This window comes from Phalacrocorax carbo, chromosome 26, assembly GCF_963921805.1.
Source record: "Phalacrocorax carbo chromosome 26, bPhaCar2.1, whole genome shotgun sequence".
Taxonomy (NCBI): Eukaryota; Metazoa; Chordata; class Aves; order Suliformes; family Phalacrocoracidae; genus Phalacrocorax; species Phalacrocorax carbo.
Window position 1 is genome coordinate 1 of NC_087538.1, and position 15940 is coordinate 15940.

At 70.2% G+C, this 15940-nt stretch overlaps 1 protein-coding gene across 1 annotated transcript; it reads right to left on the minus strand.

The window, feature by feature from the left end:
- Positions 1-128: 128 nt before the first annotated feature.
- On the minus strand, positions 129-12699 carry ITGAL (integrin subunit alpha L). The gene is made up of 22 exons (XM_064473900.1): positions 12596-12699; positions 12093-12201; positions 11907-12001; positions 10964-11022; positions 10769-10883; positions 9491-9621; positions 7386-7531; positions 7035-7179; positions 6638-6788; positions 6496-6563; positions 6284-6416; positions 5549-5697; positions 5333-5464; positions 4431-4634; positions 4223-4353; positions 3581-3723; positions 3341-3492; positions 2761-2871; positions 2348-2560; positions 1542-1640; positions 928-1007; positions 129-240 (listed from the first exon to the last, which is right to left on the minus strand). Exons 1-22 carry the CDS (start codon positions 12651-12653, stop codon positions 150-152), a joined length of 2715 nt encoding a protein of 904 aa, XP_064329970.1. The 5' UTR covers positions 12654-12699; the 3' UTR covers positions 129-149.
- Positions 12700-15940: the final 3241 nt, after the last annotated feature.

Here is a 15940-nt window from a genome sequence, read left to right on the forward strand (position 1 = left end):
GTTGCTGTAGGGTGGCTGTGGGGCAGCCGTGGGTCGCTGTGGGGCAGCCGTGGGGCGGCCGTGGGGTAGTGTGGTTCGCTGTGGGGCAGCCGTGGGGCGGCCGTGGGCGGTGTGGGTTGCTGTGGGACAGCCGTGGGTCGCTGTGGGTCTCACCATGTGGCCACGAGGCTGAGGCTGAAGCGCACGGGGACGTCCCAGGAGACCGTGTTGTTCCCCATCGTGCCGTGGGGCTCGTTCTCGCTGTGGGGCAGAGCTGGGTCAGCGCCCCATAGCGACCCACAGTGTCCCCTACCGCCCCATAGCGCCCCATACTGCCCCATAGCGCCCCACAGTGCCCCTCACTGCCCCATAAGAGCCCCACAGCACCCCATAGCGCCCCACAGTGCTCCACAACGCCCCATAGCGCCCCACAGAGCCCCACAGTGCCTTATAGCATCCCATAGCTCCCCACAACGCCCCATAGAGCCCCATAGCGCCCCACAGTGCCCCACAGCACCCCATAGCGTCCCACAGCGCCCCATAGCGCCCCACACCGACCCACAGCGCCCCACACCAACCCCACAGTGCCCCACACCACCCCACAGCAACCCACAGTGCCCCACAGCGCCCCACAGCTCCCCACACTGCCCCATACTGCCCCACAGCGCCCCACAGCCCCCATAGCGCCCCACAGTGCCCCACAGCGCCCCACAGTGCCCCACAGCCCCCATACCGCCCCATAGCGCCCCACAGCGCCCCACGGCCCCCACAGCGCCCCACAGCACCCCACAGCCCCCATAGCGCCCCACAGCCCCCATAGTGCCCCACACCACCCCACAGCGCCCCACAGCCCCCATACCGCCCCATAGCGCCCCACAGTGCCCCACAGCGCCCCACAGCGCCCCACAGCCCCCATACCGCCCCATAGCGCCCCACAGCGCCCCCCACCTGCTGACGGTCGCCTCCAGCTGCAGCGTCTCATTCCAGGAGGCGTTTGGGAGGATCCCGAACATCAGCTCGACCCGAACCTGGGGGCGGGGCTAGGCTTGGGGGGCGGGGCCCACACTTGGGGGCGGGACCCACACTTCGGGGGCAGGACCCATACTTGGGGGGTGGGCCCACACTTGGGGGGCGGGACACACACTTGGGGGGCAGGACCCACACTTGGGGGATGGACCCACACCTGTGGGGCGGGACCCACACTTGGGGGGCGGGACCCACACTTGGGGGCGGGACCCACACTTGGGGGGCGGGACCCATACTTGGGGGCCAGGACCCACACCTGTGGGGTGGGGCCCACACTTGGGGGCAGGACCCACACTTGTGGGCGGGCCCACACTTGTGGGGCGGAACCCACACTTGGGGGGCAGGCCCCACACTTGGGGGCGGGCCCACACTTGGGGGGCGGGCCCCACACTTGGGGGCAAGGACCCATACTTGGCGGCAGGACCCACACTTGGGGGGCGGGACCCACACTTGGGGCAGGACCCACAATTGGGGGGCGGACCCACACTTGGGGGCAGGACCCACACTTGGGGGTCAGGCCCTGCCCCACAGCTCACCTCCCAGCCCGCGCGCAGGATGGGGCGGCTGAGGTTGCAGCTCAGGCCCCACGGCTGCCCCACGGCCTCCCAGCACGCGACCGGCACCGGCGCCGAGTCCTGTGGGGCGATGTGGGGCAGGGGGTGTGGGGTGGGAGATGTGGGGCTGGGAGATGTGGGGTGGGGAGATGTGGGGCTAGGAGATGTGTGGCAGGGAGATGAGGGGCTGGGAGATGTGGGGTGGGAGACGTGGGGCTGGGAGATGTGGGGTGGGAGACGGGCTGGGAGATGTGGGGTGGGGAGATGTGGGGCAGGGGATGTGGGGCGGGGGATGTTAGGCGAGGAGATGTGGGGCGGGGGATGTGGGGCGGGGGATGTGAGGTGGGAGATGTGGGGTGGGGGATGTGGGGCAGGAGATGTGGGGCCAGGAAATGTGGGGCCCTCCTACCCCAGCCCCATAAGTGCCTCCCCCAGCCCCATAAGTGACCCCACCCCCCCATAAGTGCCCCCCCAGCCCCGTAAGTGCCCTCTTCAGACCCATAAGTGACCCCCCCAGCCCCATAAGTGACCCCTCCAGCCCCATAAGTGACCCCCCAGCCCCAGAAGTGCCCCCTCCAGCCCCCTAAGTGACCCCCCAGCCCCATAAGTGACCCCTCCAGCCCCATAAGTGACCCCCAGCCCCATAAGTGCCCACTCCAGCCCCATAAGTAACCCCACCACCCCCATAAGTGCCCCCTCCAGCCCCATAAGTGACCCCCTCATCCACATAAGTGACCCCCCTAGCCCCCTAAGTTGGGGGGCAGGGATATATGGGGCGCGTCACTGACCTGGGTGGCCCGCGCCCGGCGGAAGGCCAGCCCTGGCGGGTGCCGCACTTGTAGGGCTGCCCCATAAGCGTCTTCGCCCGCGTTCGTCACGACCAGGAGGGCCCCGAACTCGGCCCCGGGGCCCCCCACGACCGCGGGCGGCCCCTCCTCCGCCGTGACCCCCAGGTCGGCCTCGCACACCTCGTCCGCCCCACAGTGGGTCTCGAAGGGGATCTATGGGGCGGGGGGGGGTGTTAGGGGTCCCGGACCCACATCCTGCCCCACACCCAGCCCCACACGCACCCCACACCCAGCCCCACCCCCACACCACACCCCACACCCACCCCCACACCCACCCCACACCCACCCCCACACCCGCCCCACACCCAGCCCCACATCCCGCCCACCCCCGCCCCACGGCGGGACCCCCATACCTCGGTCCATGTGGGGAGGGTGTTGGGGGGCAGGACGGGGCCGGTGCCGTTGTGGGGCAGGAGGATGGTGACGGCGACACGGATGGGGGTGACGAAATCATCGGGGCAGGACTGGGTGTGGGGGGCGCCCCATAAGTACTGACGTCACATCCCCCCCCCCCCATAGGCTGACCCTCCCCCGCACGCACACTGTGGGTCACACCACATTTCTATGGGGCACAGCCCCATAAGTGTGGGGCACTCCCATCCCCTGAATTCATTCCCCAAAGTGTGGGTCCCGCCCCCAAGTGTGGTCCTGCCCCCCTCGTGTGGGTCCTGACCCCAGTGTGGGCCCCGCCCCCAAGAGTAGGCCCTGCCCTCTAGTGTGTCCCCACTCCCAAGTGTGGGCCCCGCCCCCCAAGTGAAGGTCCCGCCCCCAAGTGTGGCCCCACCCCAGGTGTAGGCCCCGCCCCCAGGTGTAGGCCCCACCCCAAGCGTAGGCCCCACCCCCAAGTGTAGGCCCCACCCCCAAGTGTAGGCCCCACCCCCAAGCATAGGCCCCGCCCCCCGTGCAGGCCCCGCCCCCCGGGCGGGCCCCTACCGGGATGTGGAGGTCCTTCTCCTGGCAGCTCTCCCCGGGCGTGGCCGGCAGCTGCCCCACCCACTGCCGCTGCCCCGCCCCGAAGTCGCCCCTCCCCCGCGCCCGCTGGGGCTCCACCTCCAGCTGGAAGGTCACGGGGGTCGCGGGGTCACCTGGGGGCGGGGGGAGGGGCGGGGTCAGAGGGGGCGGGGCGGGTGGGCGTGGCCACGCGCCCCCTGCTGGGCGCCGCCCCCCCCGCACCTGCCGAGGTGGGCGTGGCCAGGCGGGCGCGGAGGCAGAGGCGGAGCGTGACGTGGGCGTCGCTGGCGCAGCCCATCCCCCGCGTGGGGATACGGGGCGGGGCAAAGGTCACGTTGGGGGTGACGGACAGCACGGGGCGGCTCCTGCGGGGGAGGGGCGGCGGTGACGTCATCGGCCCCTCCCCCACCGAGCCCATCTCCTCCCCCACCTCCCCTCCCCCACCTCCCCTCCCCCACCACCCATGTCCCCTCCCCCACATCCCCTCCCCCATCCCCCTCCCACCCCCTCCCCCTCCCCCATAGGCCCCTCCCCCTCCCCCAGGCCCCGCCCCCCGCGCCCCTCCCCCACCTGAGCACCACGACGCCTCCCTCCGCCCCCACCGCCAGGTCCCCCGGCCCCCCCTCCCCCACCCCCTATCCCCCTCCCACCCCCTCCCCCTCCCCCATAGGCCCCTCCCCCTCCCCCCCAGGCCCCGCCCCCCGCGCCCCTCCCCCACCTGAGCACCACGACGCCTCCCTCCGCCCCCACCGCCAGGTCCCCCGGCCCCCCTCCCCCACCCCCTATCCCCCTCCCACCCCCTCCCCCTCCCCCATAGGCCCCTCCCCCTCCCCCCAGGCCCCGCCCCCCGCGCCCCTCCCCCACCTGAGCACCACGACGCCTCCCTCCGCCCCCACCGCCAGGTCCACCAGCCCATCCCCCGTCAGGTCCCGGACGCCGTCCAACGCCTGCCCGAAGAATCGCAGCCCGGGCGCCGCCCGACGCCCCTCCAGGCGCTATGGGGGGGGGGGGGGATGACGTCACCCCCCGGCCCCCCTCCCCCCCCCCCCCGCCCCCCCGGCCCCTCCCCCACCTGGCTGTAGCGGCCGCCCACCCCCCCGGGCCGGCCGGGGAAGATGTAGACGGCGCCGCGGCCGCCGTCCTCCATCGGGGCCCCGACGGCCGCCTCAGGCTCCCCGTCGCCGTCCAGGTCCCCCAGCGCCGCCAGCCCCGCCCCGAAGCGGCCCAGGGGGTGCCCCGGGGCCCCCCGCAGCTGCCCCGCCCCCGACAGCCCCGCCTGCGGGGGGAGGGGGGGCGCGGGGTGACGCTCACCCACACCCCACACCCCCCCCTCCTCCGTGGGGCAGGGGCTGGGGCAAGGGGTCAGAGGGAGGCGTGGGGTGGGGCCAACGGGGCGGGGTCGGTGTGGGCGGGTCACATGGGGCGGGGTCACCGAGAGAGGTTGGGTGGGGCCAACAGGGGCGGGGTCACCATGGGTGGGGTCACATTGGGCGGGGTCACTTGATGACCCTTGGGCGGGGTCACCAGGGGCGGGGCCACCAGGGGCAGAGTCACCATGGGTGGGGTCACCATGGGCGGGGTCACCATGGGTGGGGTCACCATGGGCAGGGTCACATTGGGTGGGGTCACATTGGGCGGGGTCACCCCATGACCCTTGGGCAGGGTCACCAGGGGCGGGGTCAGCATGGGTGGGGTCACCATGGGCGGGGTCACTGGGGCGGGGTCACCATGGGTGGGGTCACCAGGGGTGGGGTCAACATAGGTGGGGTCACCATGGGCGGGGTCACTGGGGCAGGGTCAGCATGGGCGGGGTCACATTGGGTGGGGTCACCCCATGACCCTTGTGCAGGGCCACGCCCCCCCATTAACCCCGCCCCCCCCTTCAGCTGCCCTCCCCAGGGTGCTGTGTCCCCGGGGCAGGGGCGGGGCAGGGGCGGGGCAGGGGCGGGGCGCAGGGGGCGTGTCCCCCCTTACCTCCTGCCAGCGGTAGAGGTAGACCCGCCCTCCCCAGCGCCCGTCGTAGTGGGTGGGGGCCCCCACCAGCAGCGCCTCCGTCACCCCGCCCCGGCCCAGGGCGCAGAGGGTGGCCCCGAAATAGGAGCCCACCTACGGGCGACACCGACGTCACCCGGGGTGGGGGGGGGAGGGGGAGGGTCCCCCCCACCCCCACCCGAGGGCACCCGCCCGCACCTGCTCCCCGGGGAGGGTCTGCAGCACCCGCCAGCTCCCGGCCTCCGGCGGCACCTCGAAGACGACGACGGCGCCGACGTGACGGTGACGGGGGGCACCCGCCGCCAGCAGGGCCCGCCCCGGGAGGCGGAGCCCCGCCAGCGCGTAGCCTGTGGGGGCGGGGCTGCGGCGTCAGCGGGGCACCCGCCCCGGCCGTGGGGGGCCACCGAGGTCAGCGTGACCCATGGGTTGGGGTCAATGAGGTCAATGTGACCCATGGGTGGGGGTCAACAAGGTCAACGTGACCCATGGGTGGGGGTCAACAAGGTCAACGTGACCCATGGGTTGGGGTCAATGAGGTCAACGTGACCCATGGGTGGGGGTCAACAAGGTCAACGTGACCCATGGGTTGGGGTCAACAAGGTCAACGTGACCCATGGGTGGGGGTCAACAAGGTCAACGTGACCCATGGGTTGGGGTCAATGAGGTCAACGTGACCCATGGGTGGGGGTCAACAAGGTCAACGTGACCCATGGGTTGGGGTCAATGAGGTCAACGTGACCCATGGGTGGGGGTCAACAAGGTCAACGTGACCCATGGGTTGGGGTCAATGAGGTCAACGTGACCCATGGGCTCAACCAGTTCCCCCCTTCCCCCCTCCAACGCTCCCACCACCCCCCAGCTTGGGTCCTCCCCCTCCCCCGCCCCCCGCCCCCCGCCCCCCGTTCGCCCCGCCCCCCGTTCGCCCCGCCCTACCCAGGTACGTGTCCGTCACGTTCTCCTCCAGCGACGGGCTGGCCACGAACCTCTCCCGCTCCGCCTCCGCCTCCAGCTCCACCAAACCCCCGGCCCAGTTATCGGCACCCACCGCCCCCGTCACCCGCCGGCCCTGGGGTGGGTGGGTGGGTGTGGGGGGGGGGTCACGTGATCCTGTAGGACCCCTCCCCCACCCCCCACCTTTTGCTTACGTGGACGGCGTCGACGCTCATCCCGCTCGAGCACAGCTCGAGGTGGAAGCGGTTGAGGTCGCTGGTGCCTGAGGGGGGGGACAAAGGGGGGTTGGGGGGGGTCAGGAAAGGTTTTGGGGGGGGGTGGGGGGTGTGACGTCACCTTCGATGTCATAAATCTTGGCCTGCAGCTCGCGGAAGAGCCCCTGGAGCTTCTCGAAGCTGTCGAGGACCTTGACGAACTCGGCGCTGGGCTGGGAGGCGAATTGGCTCAGGTAGAGGCGGGTGTCGGGGCTGTTGAAGTTGTTGCCCACCTGGGGGAGGGGGCGGGTGGCGCCTCAGGGGGGCGTCGGCAACGCGTGACCCCGCCCCCGCATCGCCCCGCCCCCCAGCGCCCCGCCCCACATCGCCCCCCCCCCCCCCCCCCCATCGCCTTGAAAAAAAAAAAGGGTGTGTGGTTTTTTTTGTGGGGGAGGGGTTTTGGTCGCCCACGAAGAAGGGGGGAAGGGAGGGGGCGGGGCTTGGCGGCGGGCGGGGCCTGGGCGGGGCCGTGACCTCACCCCGATGATGTAACGGATGATGCCGCGCTCCTCGGCCTCCCGGACGCTGCCGTTGTCGTCGTCGGTGGCGTCGCCGTCGGTGATGATGATGATGACCTTCTTCGCCCCCGGCCGCGCCCCCCGCTCGGGGGTGAAGACGGTCCTCCTGGGGGGTGGGGGGAGGGGCGCGGTGGGGCGGGGCGCAGCGGGGCGGGGGTGGGGTGCCGGGAGGGGGGGTGGGGGGTGGGGGTGGAGGGGGGGGGGCGTCGGGGCGCGGGGGTGGGTGCTGGGGTGGGAACGGGGCGCCGTGGGGTGGGAGATGGGGTGGGGGCGCTGTGGGGCGGGGGTGGGGCGGGGGTGGGCGGGGCTCACGTGACGTAGGCGATGGCGGCGAAGGTGTCGGTGAGGGTGCGGAGCTGCCGCAGCCCCGCCAGCAGCTCCCGGGGCCGCGGCCGGGCCGCGTAATCCGCCAGCGAGAACTGGAGCTTCACCCCCGCCGAGAACTGCACCGCCCCGAACTGCCCCCGGCGCGGCGTCACCGCCACGCCCAGACACGCCCCGCCCCGCCCGGCCGCGCCCCGCCCCGCCCGGCCCCACCCAGCCATGCCCTGCCCTGCCCGGCCGCGCCCCACCCCGCCCAGCCATGCCCGGCCCCGCCCAGCCATGCCCTGCCCTGCCCGGCTGCGCCCCGCCCCGCCCAGCCACGCCCGGCCCCGCCCAGCCATGCCCTGCCCTGCCCGGCTGCGCCCCACCCCGCCCAGCCATGCCCGGCCCCGCCCAGCCATGCCCTGCCCTGCCCGGCCGCGCCCCACCCCGCCCAGCCATGCCCGGCCCCGCCCAGCCATGCCCTGCCCTGCCCGGCTGCGCCCCGCCCCGCCCAGCCACGCCCGGCCCCGCCCAGCCATGCCCTGCCCTGCCCGGCCACGCCCCACCCCGCCCAGCCATGCCCGGCCCCGCCCAGCCCTGCCCTGCCCCGCCCAGCCGTGCCCTGCCCCACCCAGCCCCGCCGCGCCCCGCCCAGCCACGCCCAGCCACGCCCCGCCATGCCACACCCCACCCCGCCCCGCCCAGCCGTGCCCCTTCCTGCCCCGCCCCACCCAGCCACTCCTAGCCATGCCCTGCCCCGCCCCAAGCGGCCACACCCTGCCATGCCCCACCCAGCCCCGCCCCACCCCACCCCACCTGGCCCCACAGACCCCATAGACCCCATAGACCCCGCAGGCCCCACAGAGCCCACAGGCCCCATAGCCTCCATAGGCCCCATAGCCCCCATAGACCCCATAGGCCCCACAGACCCCACAGACCCCACAGAGCCCACAGGCCCCATAGCCCCCATAGGCCCCATAGCCCCCATAGACCCCATAGGCCCCACAGACCCTACACGCCCCATGGCCCAACAGCCCCCCCTCCCGCCCCCCCAAGAACTGCACCCACTGCCAGCTCCCCTGGCCCCATAGGCCACCTATAGCCCCCCAACAGCCCGCCCGTACCCCCCACATAGCACCCCATAGCCCACCTATACCCCCCCATAGACACCCCCATACACCCCACAGCCCCCCCCATACCCCCACAGCCCCCCACAGCCCACCTATAGCCCCCCATAGGCCCCCCCATACCCCCCACAGCCCCCCACAGCCCACCTATAGCCCCCCATAGCCCCCCATAGCCCCCACAGCCCCCCACAGCCCACCTATAGCCCCCCATAGACCCCCCCCATACCCCCCCCAGCCCCCCACAGCCCACCTATAGCCCCCCATAGCCCCCCATAGCCCCCACAGCCCCCCACAGACCACCTATAGCCCCCCATAGGCCCCCCCATACCCCCCACAGCCCCCCACAGCCCACCTATAGCCCCCCATAAACCCCCCCATAACCCCCACAGCACCCCACAGCCCACCTATAGCCCCCCATAGACCCCCCCATAACCCCCACAGCCCCCCACAGCCCACCTATAGCCCCCCATAGCCCCCCCATAACCCCCACAGCCCCCCACAGCCCACCTATAGCCCCCCATAGCCCCCCATAGCCCCCACAGCCCCCCACAGCCCACCTATAGCCCCCCATAGCCCCCCATAACCCCCACAGCCCCCCACAGCCCACCTATAGCCCCCCATAGACCCCCCCATAACCCCCACAGCCCCCCACAGCCCACCTATAGCCCCCCATAGGCCCCCCCATAACCCCCCACAGCCCCCCACAGCCCACCTATAGCCCCCCATACCCCCCCATAGCCCCCACAGCCCCCCACAGCCCACCTATAGCCCCCCATAGACCCCCCCATACCCCCCACAGCCCCCCACAGCCCACCTATAGCCCCTCATAGACCCCCCATAGCCCCCACAGCACCCCATAGCCCACCTATAGCCCCCCATAGAACCCCCATACCCCCCCACAGCCCACCTATAGCCCCCCATACCCCCCCCAGCCCCCCCAGCCCCCCCCCACCCCACACCCCCCCAGCCCCCGCGACGACCCACGCGGATGGACGTGTTCGCCAGCTTCTCCATCACGTCCACCATGAAGTCGCGGATGGCCCCGAACTGCTCCGGGCTCATGCTGTTGGAGCCGTCGAAGAGGAAGACGAGGTCCACCATGCCCAGCAAGCACCCTGCCCGCCCGGGGGGAGGCGCCCTCAGCCGCGGCCCCGCCCCCTGCGGGCCCGCCCACCAACTGGGGCAGCCATTGGGCGCTGGGGCGGCCGCGGGGTCAAGGGGAGGCTTGGGTCGACCATCGTTGGTCAACCAACGTCCTCATGGGTCAACCACGAAGGGCTTTGTGGTGGGAGGGGGCGGGGTCAGGGAGCCGGAAGCTGCCAGCCCCGCCCCCTGCGGGCCCCCGCACCAACGAGGGCAGCCATTGGGCGCTGGGGCGGCCGCGGGATCAACGGGAGGCTTGGGTCGACCATCATTGGTCAACCAACGTCCTCATGGGTCAACCAACGTCCTCATGGGTCAACCACGAAGGGCTTTGTGGTGGGAGGGGGCGGGGTCAGGGAGCCGGAAGCTGCCAGCCCCGCCCCCTGCGGGCCGACTGAGCAACGAGGCTGATGATTGGGCGCTGGGGCGGCCGCGGGGTCAATGGGAGGCTTGGGTCGACCATCGTTGGTCAACCAACGTCCCCATGGGTCAACCACGAAAGGCTTTGTGGTGGGAGGGGGCGGGGTCAGGGAGCCGGAAGCTGTCAGCCCCGCCCCCTGCGGGCCCGCCCACCAACGGGGGCAGCCATTGGGCGCTGGGGCGGCCGCGGGGTCAATGGGAGGCTTGGGTCGACCATCGTTGGTCAACCAACGTCCTCATGGGTCAACCACGAAGGGCTTTGTGGTGGGAGGGGGTGGGGTCAGGGAGCCGGAAGCTGCCAGCCCCGCCCCCTGCGGGCCGACTGAGCAACGAGGGCAGCCATTGGGCGCTGGGGCGGCCGCGGGATCAACGGGAGGCTTGGGTCGACCATCATTGGTCAACCAACGTCCTCATGGGTCAACCACGAAGGGCTTTGTGGTGGGAGGGGGTGGGGTCAGGGAGCCGGAAGCTGCCAGCCCCGCCCCCTGCGGGCCGACTGAGCAACGAGGCCAATGATTGGGCGCTGGGGCGGCCGCGGGGTCAATGGGAGGCTTGGGTCGACCATCATTGGTCAACCAACGTCCCCATGGGTCAACCAAGGCCCCCTATGGGTCAACCGCCAAGGCCTTGGCGGGGGGGGCGGGGTCAGGGAGGCGGCGGCTGCCGGGATTGGCCGCGCCGTGGGGCCACGCCCCTCACCCTGGTATCCGGGCGCCAGGACCTGCCGGGGCTGCAGCTGTGGGTCCAGGAGGAGGCAGAGGCCGCTCGAGTAGACGTTGCGGTCGCACTCGCGGGTCAGGCCGGGGCCGCAGACCTGGGGCGGGGCAGGGCGGGCGTGGGCGGGGCCGGCGGAGGGGCGGGGCCAACCCCGCCCCCGCCCCGCCCGTGACTCACGATGGTGGTGTCACCGTCCCGGGCGAAGGCCATCCCCATGTGGGTCTGGGTGCTGTTGCCTGGGGGGGGTGGGGGTGGGGGGTCAGGGTGGGCGGAGCCATCCTAATCCCAATCCTAATCCCAATCCTAATCCTAATCCCAACCTAATCCCCGCCCAATCCCACCCCCACCCTAATCCCATCCCGTTCCCACTCTAATCCCAGTCCTAATCCCACCCTCAACTTGACCCCACCCTAATCCCAGTCGCAATCCTAATCTCAACCTAAACCCAGTCCTAATCCCACCCCAATCCCACCCTAATCCCAGCCGCACTCCCTCCCAATGTCACCCCACCCTAATCCCTGTCCTAATCCCACCCCAGTCCTAATCCCTGTCCTAATCCCAGCACAATCCCACCCTAATCCCAGTCCTAGTCCCACCCCACCCTGATCCCAACATAATCCCAGCCTAATCCCTCCCCAATCCCAGTCCCAAACCCATCCCCACCCTAATCCCACCCTAATCCCACCCTAATCCCAGCACAATCCCACCCTAATCCCAGTCCTAGTCCCACCCCCACCCTGATCCCAACATAATCCCTCCCCACCCCCACCCTAATCCCACCCTAATCCCAGCCCAATCCCAGCCCAATCCCAGTCCCACTCCCACCCCCACCCTAATCCCAGCCCAATCCCAGTCCCAATCCCACCCCCACCCTAATCCCACCCTAATCCCAGCCCAATCCCAGTCCCAAACCCAGCCCAATCCCAGTCCCAATCCCACCCCCACCCTAATCCCACCCTAATCCCAGCCCAATCCCAGCCCAATCCCACCCCCACCCTAATCCCACCCTAATCCCAGCCCAATCCCAGCCCAATCCCAGCCCAATCCCAGTCCCAGTCCCAATCCCACCTCACCCCCACCCCACCCCCACCCCGCCCCGCCCCGCCCCGCCCCCACCCACCTTCCAGCGCCACGGCCACGCACGTGCCGCTCTCCACCTCGCACCCGAACAAGCGCCCCCCATCCCCCACCTCCGCCGGGGCTCCCACCACGAGCCTGGGGGGGGGAGGGGGGAGGGGAAGGCTCAGGGTCGCAGGCGGGCGGGTCCCCCGCCCCTCCCCCACCCCCCCCCGCCCCACCCCCCTACCAGGAGCTGTTGAACTGGAGCAGCTGGTGCCCGAAGCTGGGGGCGCCGCGGCGGCTCAGCACCCGGTGCGGCACCTCCGCCACGTTGAAGGCTCCGATGTGGGGCAGCGCTATGGGGCAGGTGGGGGGAGGGGGTGGCCATGGGGAGATGGGGGAGGGGGTGGCCATGGGGAGGGCCCCAGAACCAACATCACCCCATAGGAGCGCCCCTACCCCTATTTAACACAAGGGGGAGGGGATTCAAGGGGTCTCGGCTGACCCCCCCACCCCACCCCCCAATCCCCCCACCCCCCAACCCCCCCAGCCCCCCCCCCCAACTCAGCCCCCCAACCCAGCCCCACGGCGCGGCTATCGGCGGGGAGAAGGGGCCCCACTTCCTTCCCCAAGCGTTCGGGTGCCCCTTCCCCTCCCCCCACCCCCTTCCACCTTAAAGCAGGGCGCCCCCTCCCCCACCCCATTCCCTGCCCCCCCCCCCCCACCCCCCACCCCCCACCCCCCAAATACCGGCTGCCAAAAGGCCGACGATGACCCCGGCGATGCCGGCGCTGCCTGCGGGCGCCATGTCGCGGCGAACCCCGAGTCCCCACCCCCTTCCCCCCACCCCCCGCCCCACACCCCCATTTCCTTCCTGCCCCTCCCCCCACCCGCGGGCGCAGGCGCCCCCGAAACGGGCGGGAAACGCGTCCTCGGGGCGGGGGGTGTTTGGCAGCCGAATCGCGCGCGATGACGGCGACGGGGAGCCGGGTGATGACGTCACTCCCCCTCCCCCCGTGGGTGCTGAAGATGCTCCTGGAGGCCCTCAAGAGGCCACGGAGGTGCTCAAGATGGTCCTGGAGACCCTCAAGAAGGTCCTGGAGGCCTCAAGAAGGTTCTGGAGACCCTCAAGAAGGTTCTGGAGGCCTCAAGAAGGTCCTGGAGTCCCTCAAGAAGGCCCTTGAGGTCTTCAAGAAGCTTTTGAAGGCCCTCAAGAGGCCAAGGAGGTGCTCAAGAAGGTCCTGGAGACCCTCAAGAAGGTCCTGGAGTCCCTCAAGAAGGCCCTTGAGGTCTTCAAGAAGCTTTTGAAGGCCCTCAAGAGGCCAAGGAGGTGCTCAAGAAGGTCCTGGAGACCCTCAAGAAGGTTCTGGAGACCCTCAAGAAGGTCCTTGAGGTCTTCAAGAAGCTTTTGAAGGTCCTCAGGAGGCCACGGAGGTGCTGAAGAAGCTCCTGGAGACCCTCAAGAAGATCCTGGAGACCCTCAAGATGGTCCTGGAGACCCTCAAGAAGGTTCTTGAGACCCTCAAGAAGGTTCTGGAGACCCTCAAGAAGGTTCTGGAGGCCTCAAGAAGGTCCTGGAGTCCCTCAGGAAGGTTCTGGAGACCCTCAAGAAGGCCCTTGAGGTCTTCAAGAAGCTTTTGAAGGCCCTCAAGAGGCCAAGGAGGTGCTCAAGAAGGTCCTGGAGACCCTCAAGAAGATCCTGGAGACCCTCAAGATGGTCCTGGAGACCCTCAAGAAGGTTCTTGAGACCCTCAAGAAGGTTCTGGAGACCCTCAAGAAGGTCCTTGAGGTCTTCAAGAAGCTTTTGAAGGTCCTCAGGAGGCCACGGAGCTGCTGAAGAAGCTCCTGGAGGCCCTCAAGAGGCCACGGAGATGCTCAAGAAGGTTCTGGAGACCCTCAAGAAGGTTCTGGAGGCATCAAGAAGCTTTTGAAGGTGCTCATGCGGCTCCTGTGGGCCCTCAAGAAGCTTCGGGAGCAACTCAAATTGTTTTGGAGGCTCTCAAGAAGGTTCTGGATGTCCTCAAGAAGCCACGGAGGTGTTCAAGAAGGTCCTGGAGGCCCTCAAGGAGCTTCTGGGGCCCCTCAAGGTGCTTGTAAAGGTCCTCAAGAGGCTACGTGGATGCTCAAGAAGGTTGTGGAGACCCTCAAGGAGCTTCTGGAGGTCCTCAAGAGGCTTCCTGAGGCCCTCAAGGAGCTATGGAGACCCTCACGAAGGTCCTTGAGGCCCTCAAGAGGCTACAGAGACCCTCAAGGAGCTTTTGAAGGTCCTCGAGCTGCTCCTGTGGGCCCTCAAAAAGCCTCTGGAGCAGCTGAAGGTGTGTCGGGAGTCCCTCAAGAAGGTGCTGGAGACCGAGAAACTCCCCCATGATGCACCCAGGCACCCCCATGCCTGCTATGGGGCACTCCACAACCCCCCCGACACACCACGAACCCCCATACAGGGGACACTGGGGGCCCACACTGGGGGCACTGGGAGCCCACACTGGGAGCCCACACTGGGATCCCGCACTGGGGGCACTGGGAGCCCAGACTGGGAGCACTGGGAGCCCAGACTGGGAGCACTGGGAGCCCACACTGGGGTACTGGGAGCCCACACTGGGAGCCCAGACTGGGAGCACTGGGAGCCCACACTGGGAGCCCGCACTGGGGGCACTGGGAGCCCACACTGGGAGCACTGGGAGCCCACACTGGGAGCCCAGACTGGGAGCACTGGGAGCCCGTACTGGGAGCCCGCACTGGGAGCACTGGGAGCCCAGACTGGGAGCACTGGGAGCCCACACTGGGGCATTGGGAGCCCACACTGGGGTACTGGGAGCCCAGACTGGGAGCACTGGGAGCCCAGACTGGGAGCACTGGGAGCCCAGACTGGGGACACTGGGAGCCCACACTGGGAGCACTGGGAGCCCACAGTGGGGGCACTGGGAGCCCACACTGGGATCCCACACTGGGAGTCCGCACTGGGAGCCCGCACTGGGAGCACTGGGAGCCCACACTGGGAGCCCACACTGGGGGCACTGGGAGCCCACACTGGAAGCACTGGGAGCCCAGACTGGGAGCACTGGGAGCCCACACTGGGAGCCCAGACTGGGAGCACTGGGAGCCCACACTGGGAGCCCACACTGGGGGCACTGGGAGCCCACACTGGGATCCCGCACTGGGAGCACTGGGAGCCCACACTGGGAGCCCACACTGGGAGCCCACACTGGGAGCCCAGACTGGGAGCACTGGGAGCCCGCACTGGGAGCACTGGGAGCCCGCACTGGGAGCACTGGGAGCCCACACTGGGGGCACTGGGAGCCCAGACTGGGAGCGCACACTGGGAGCACTGGGAGCCCACACTGGGAGCACTGGGAGCCCAGACTGGGGGCACTGGGAGCCCAGACTGGGAGCCCGCACTGGGAGCACTGGGAGCCCAGACTGGGGGCACTGGGAGCCCACACTGGGAGCACTGGGAGCCCACACTGGGAGCACTGGGAGCCCACACTGGGAGCCCAGACTGGGAGCACTGGGAGCCCACACTGGGAGCCCACACTGGGGGCAATGGGAGCCCACACTGGGAGCCCACACTGGGGGCACTGGGAGCCCAGACTGGGAGCCCACACTGGGAGCACTAGGAGCCCACACTGGGAGCCCACACTGGGGGCAATGGGAGCCCACACTGGGAGCACTGGGAGCCCACACTGGGAGCCCACACTGGGGGCACTGGGAGCCCACACTGGGAGCACTGGGAGCCCAGACTGGGAGCCCACACTGGGAGCACTGGGAGCCCAGACTGGGAGCACTGGGAGCTCACACTGGGGGCACTGGGAGCCCGCACTGGGGGCCCGCACTGGGAGCACTGGGAGCCCACACTGGGAGCCCGCACTGGGGGCACTGGGAGCCCACACTGGGAGTCCGCACTGGGAGACCACACTGGGATCCCACACTGGGAGTCCGCACTGGGAGCCCACACTGGGAGCACTGGGAGCCCACACTGGGAGCCAAGACTGGGGGCACTGGGAGCCCACACTGGAAGCACTGGGAGCCCGCACTGGGAGCCCGCACTGGGGGCACTGGGAGCCCACACTGGGAGCCCGCACTGGGAGCCCAGACTGG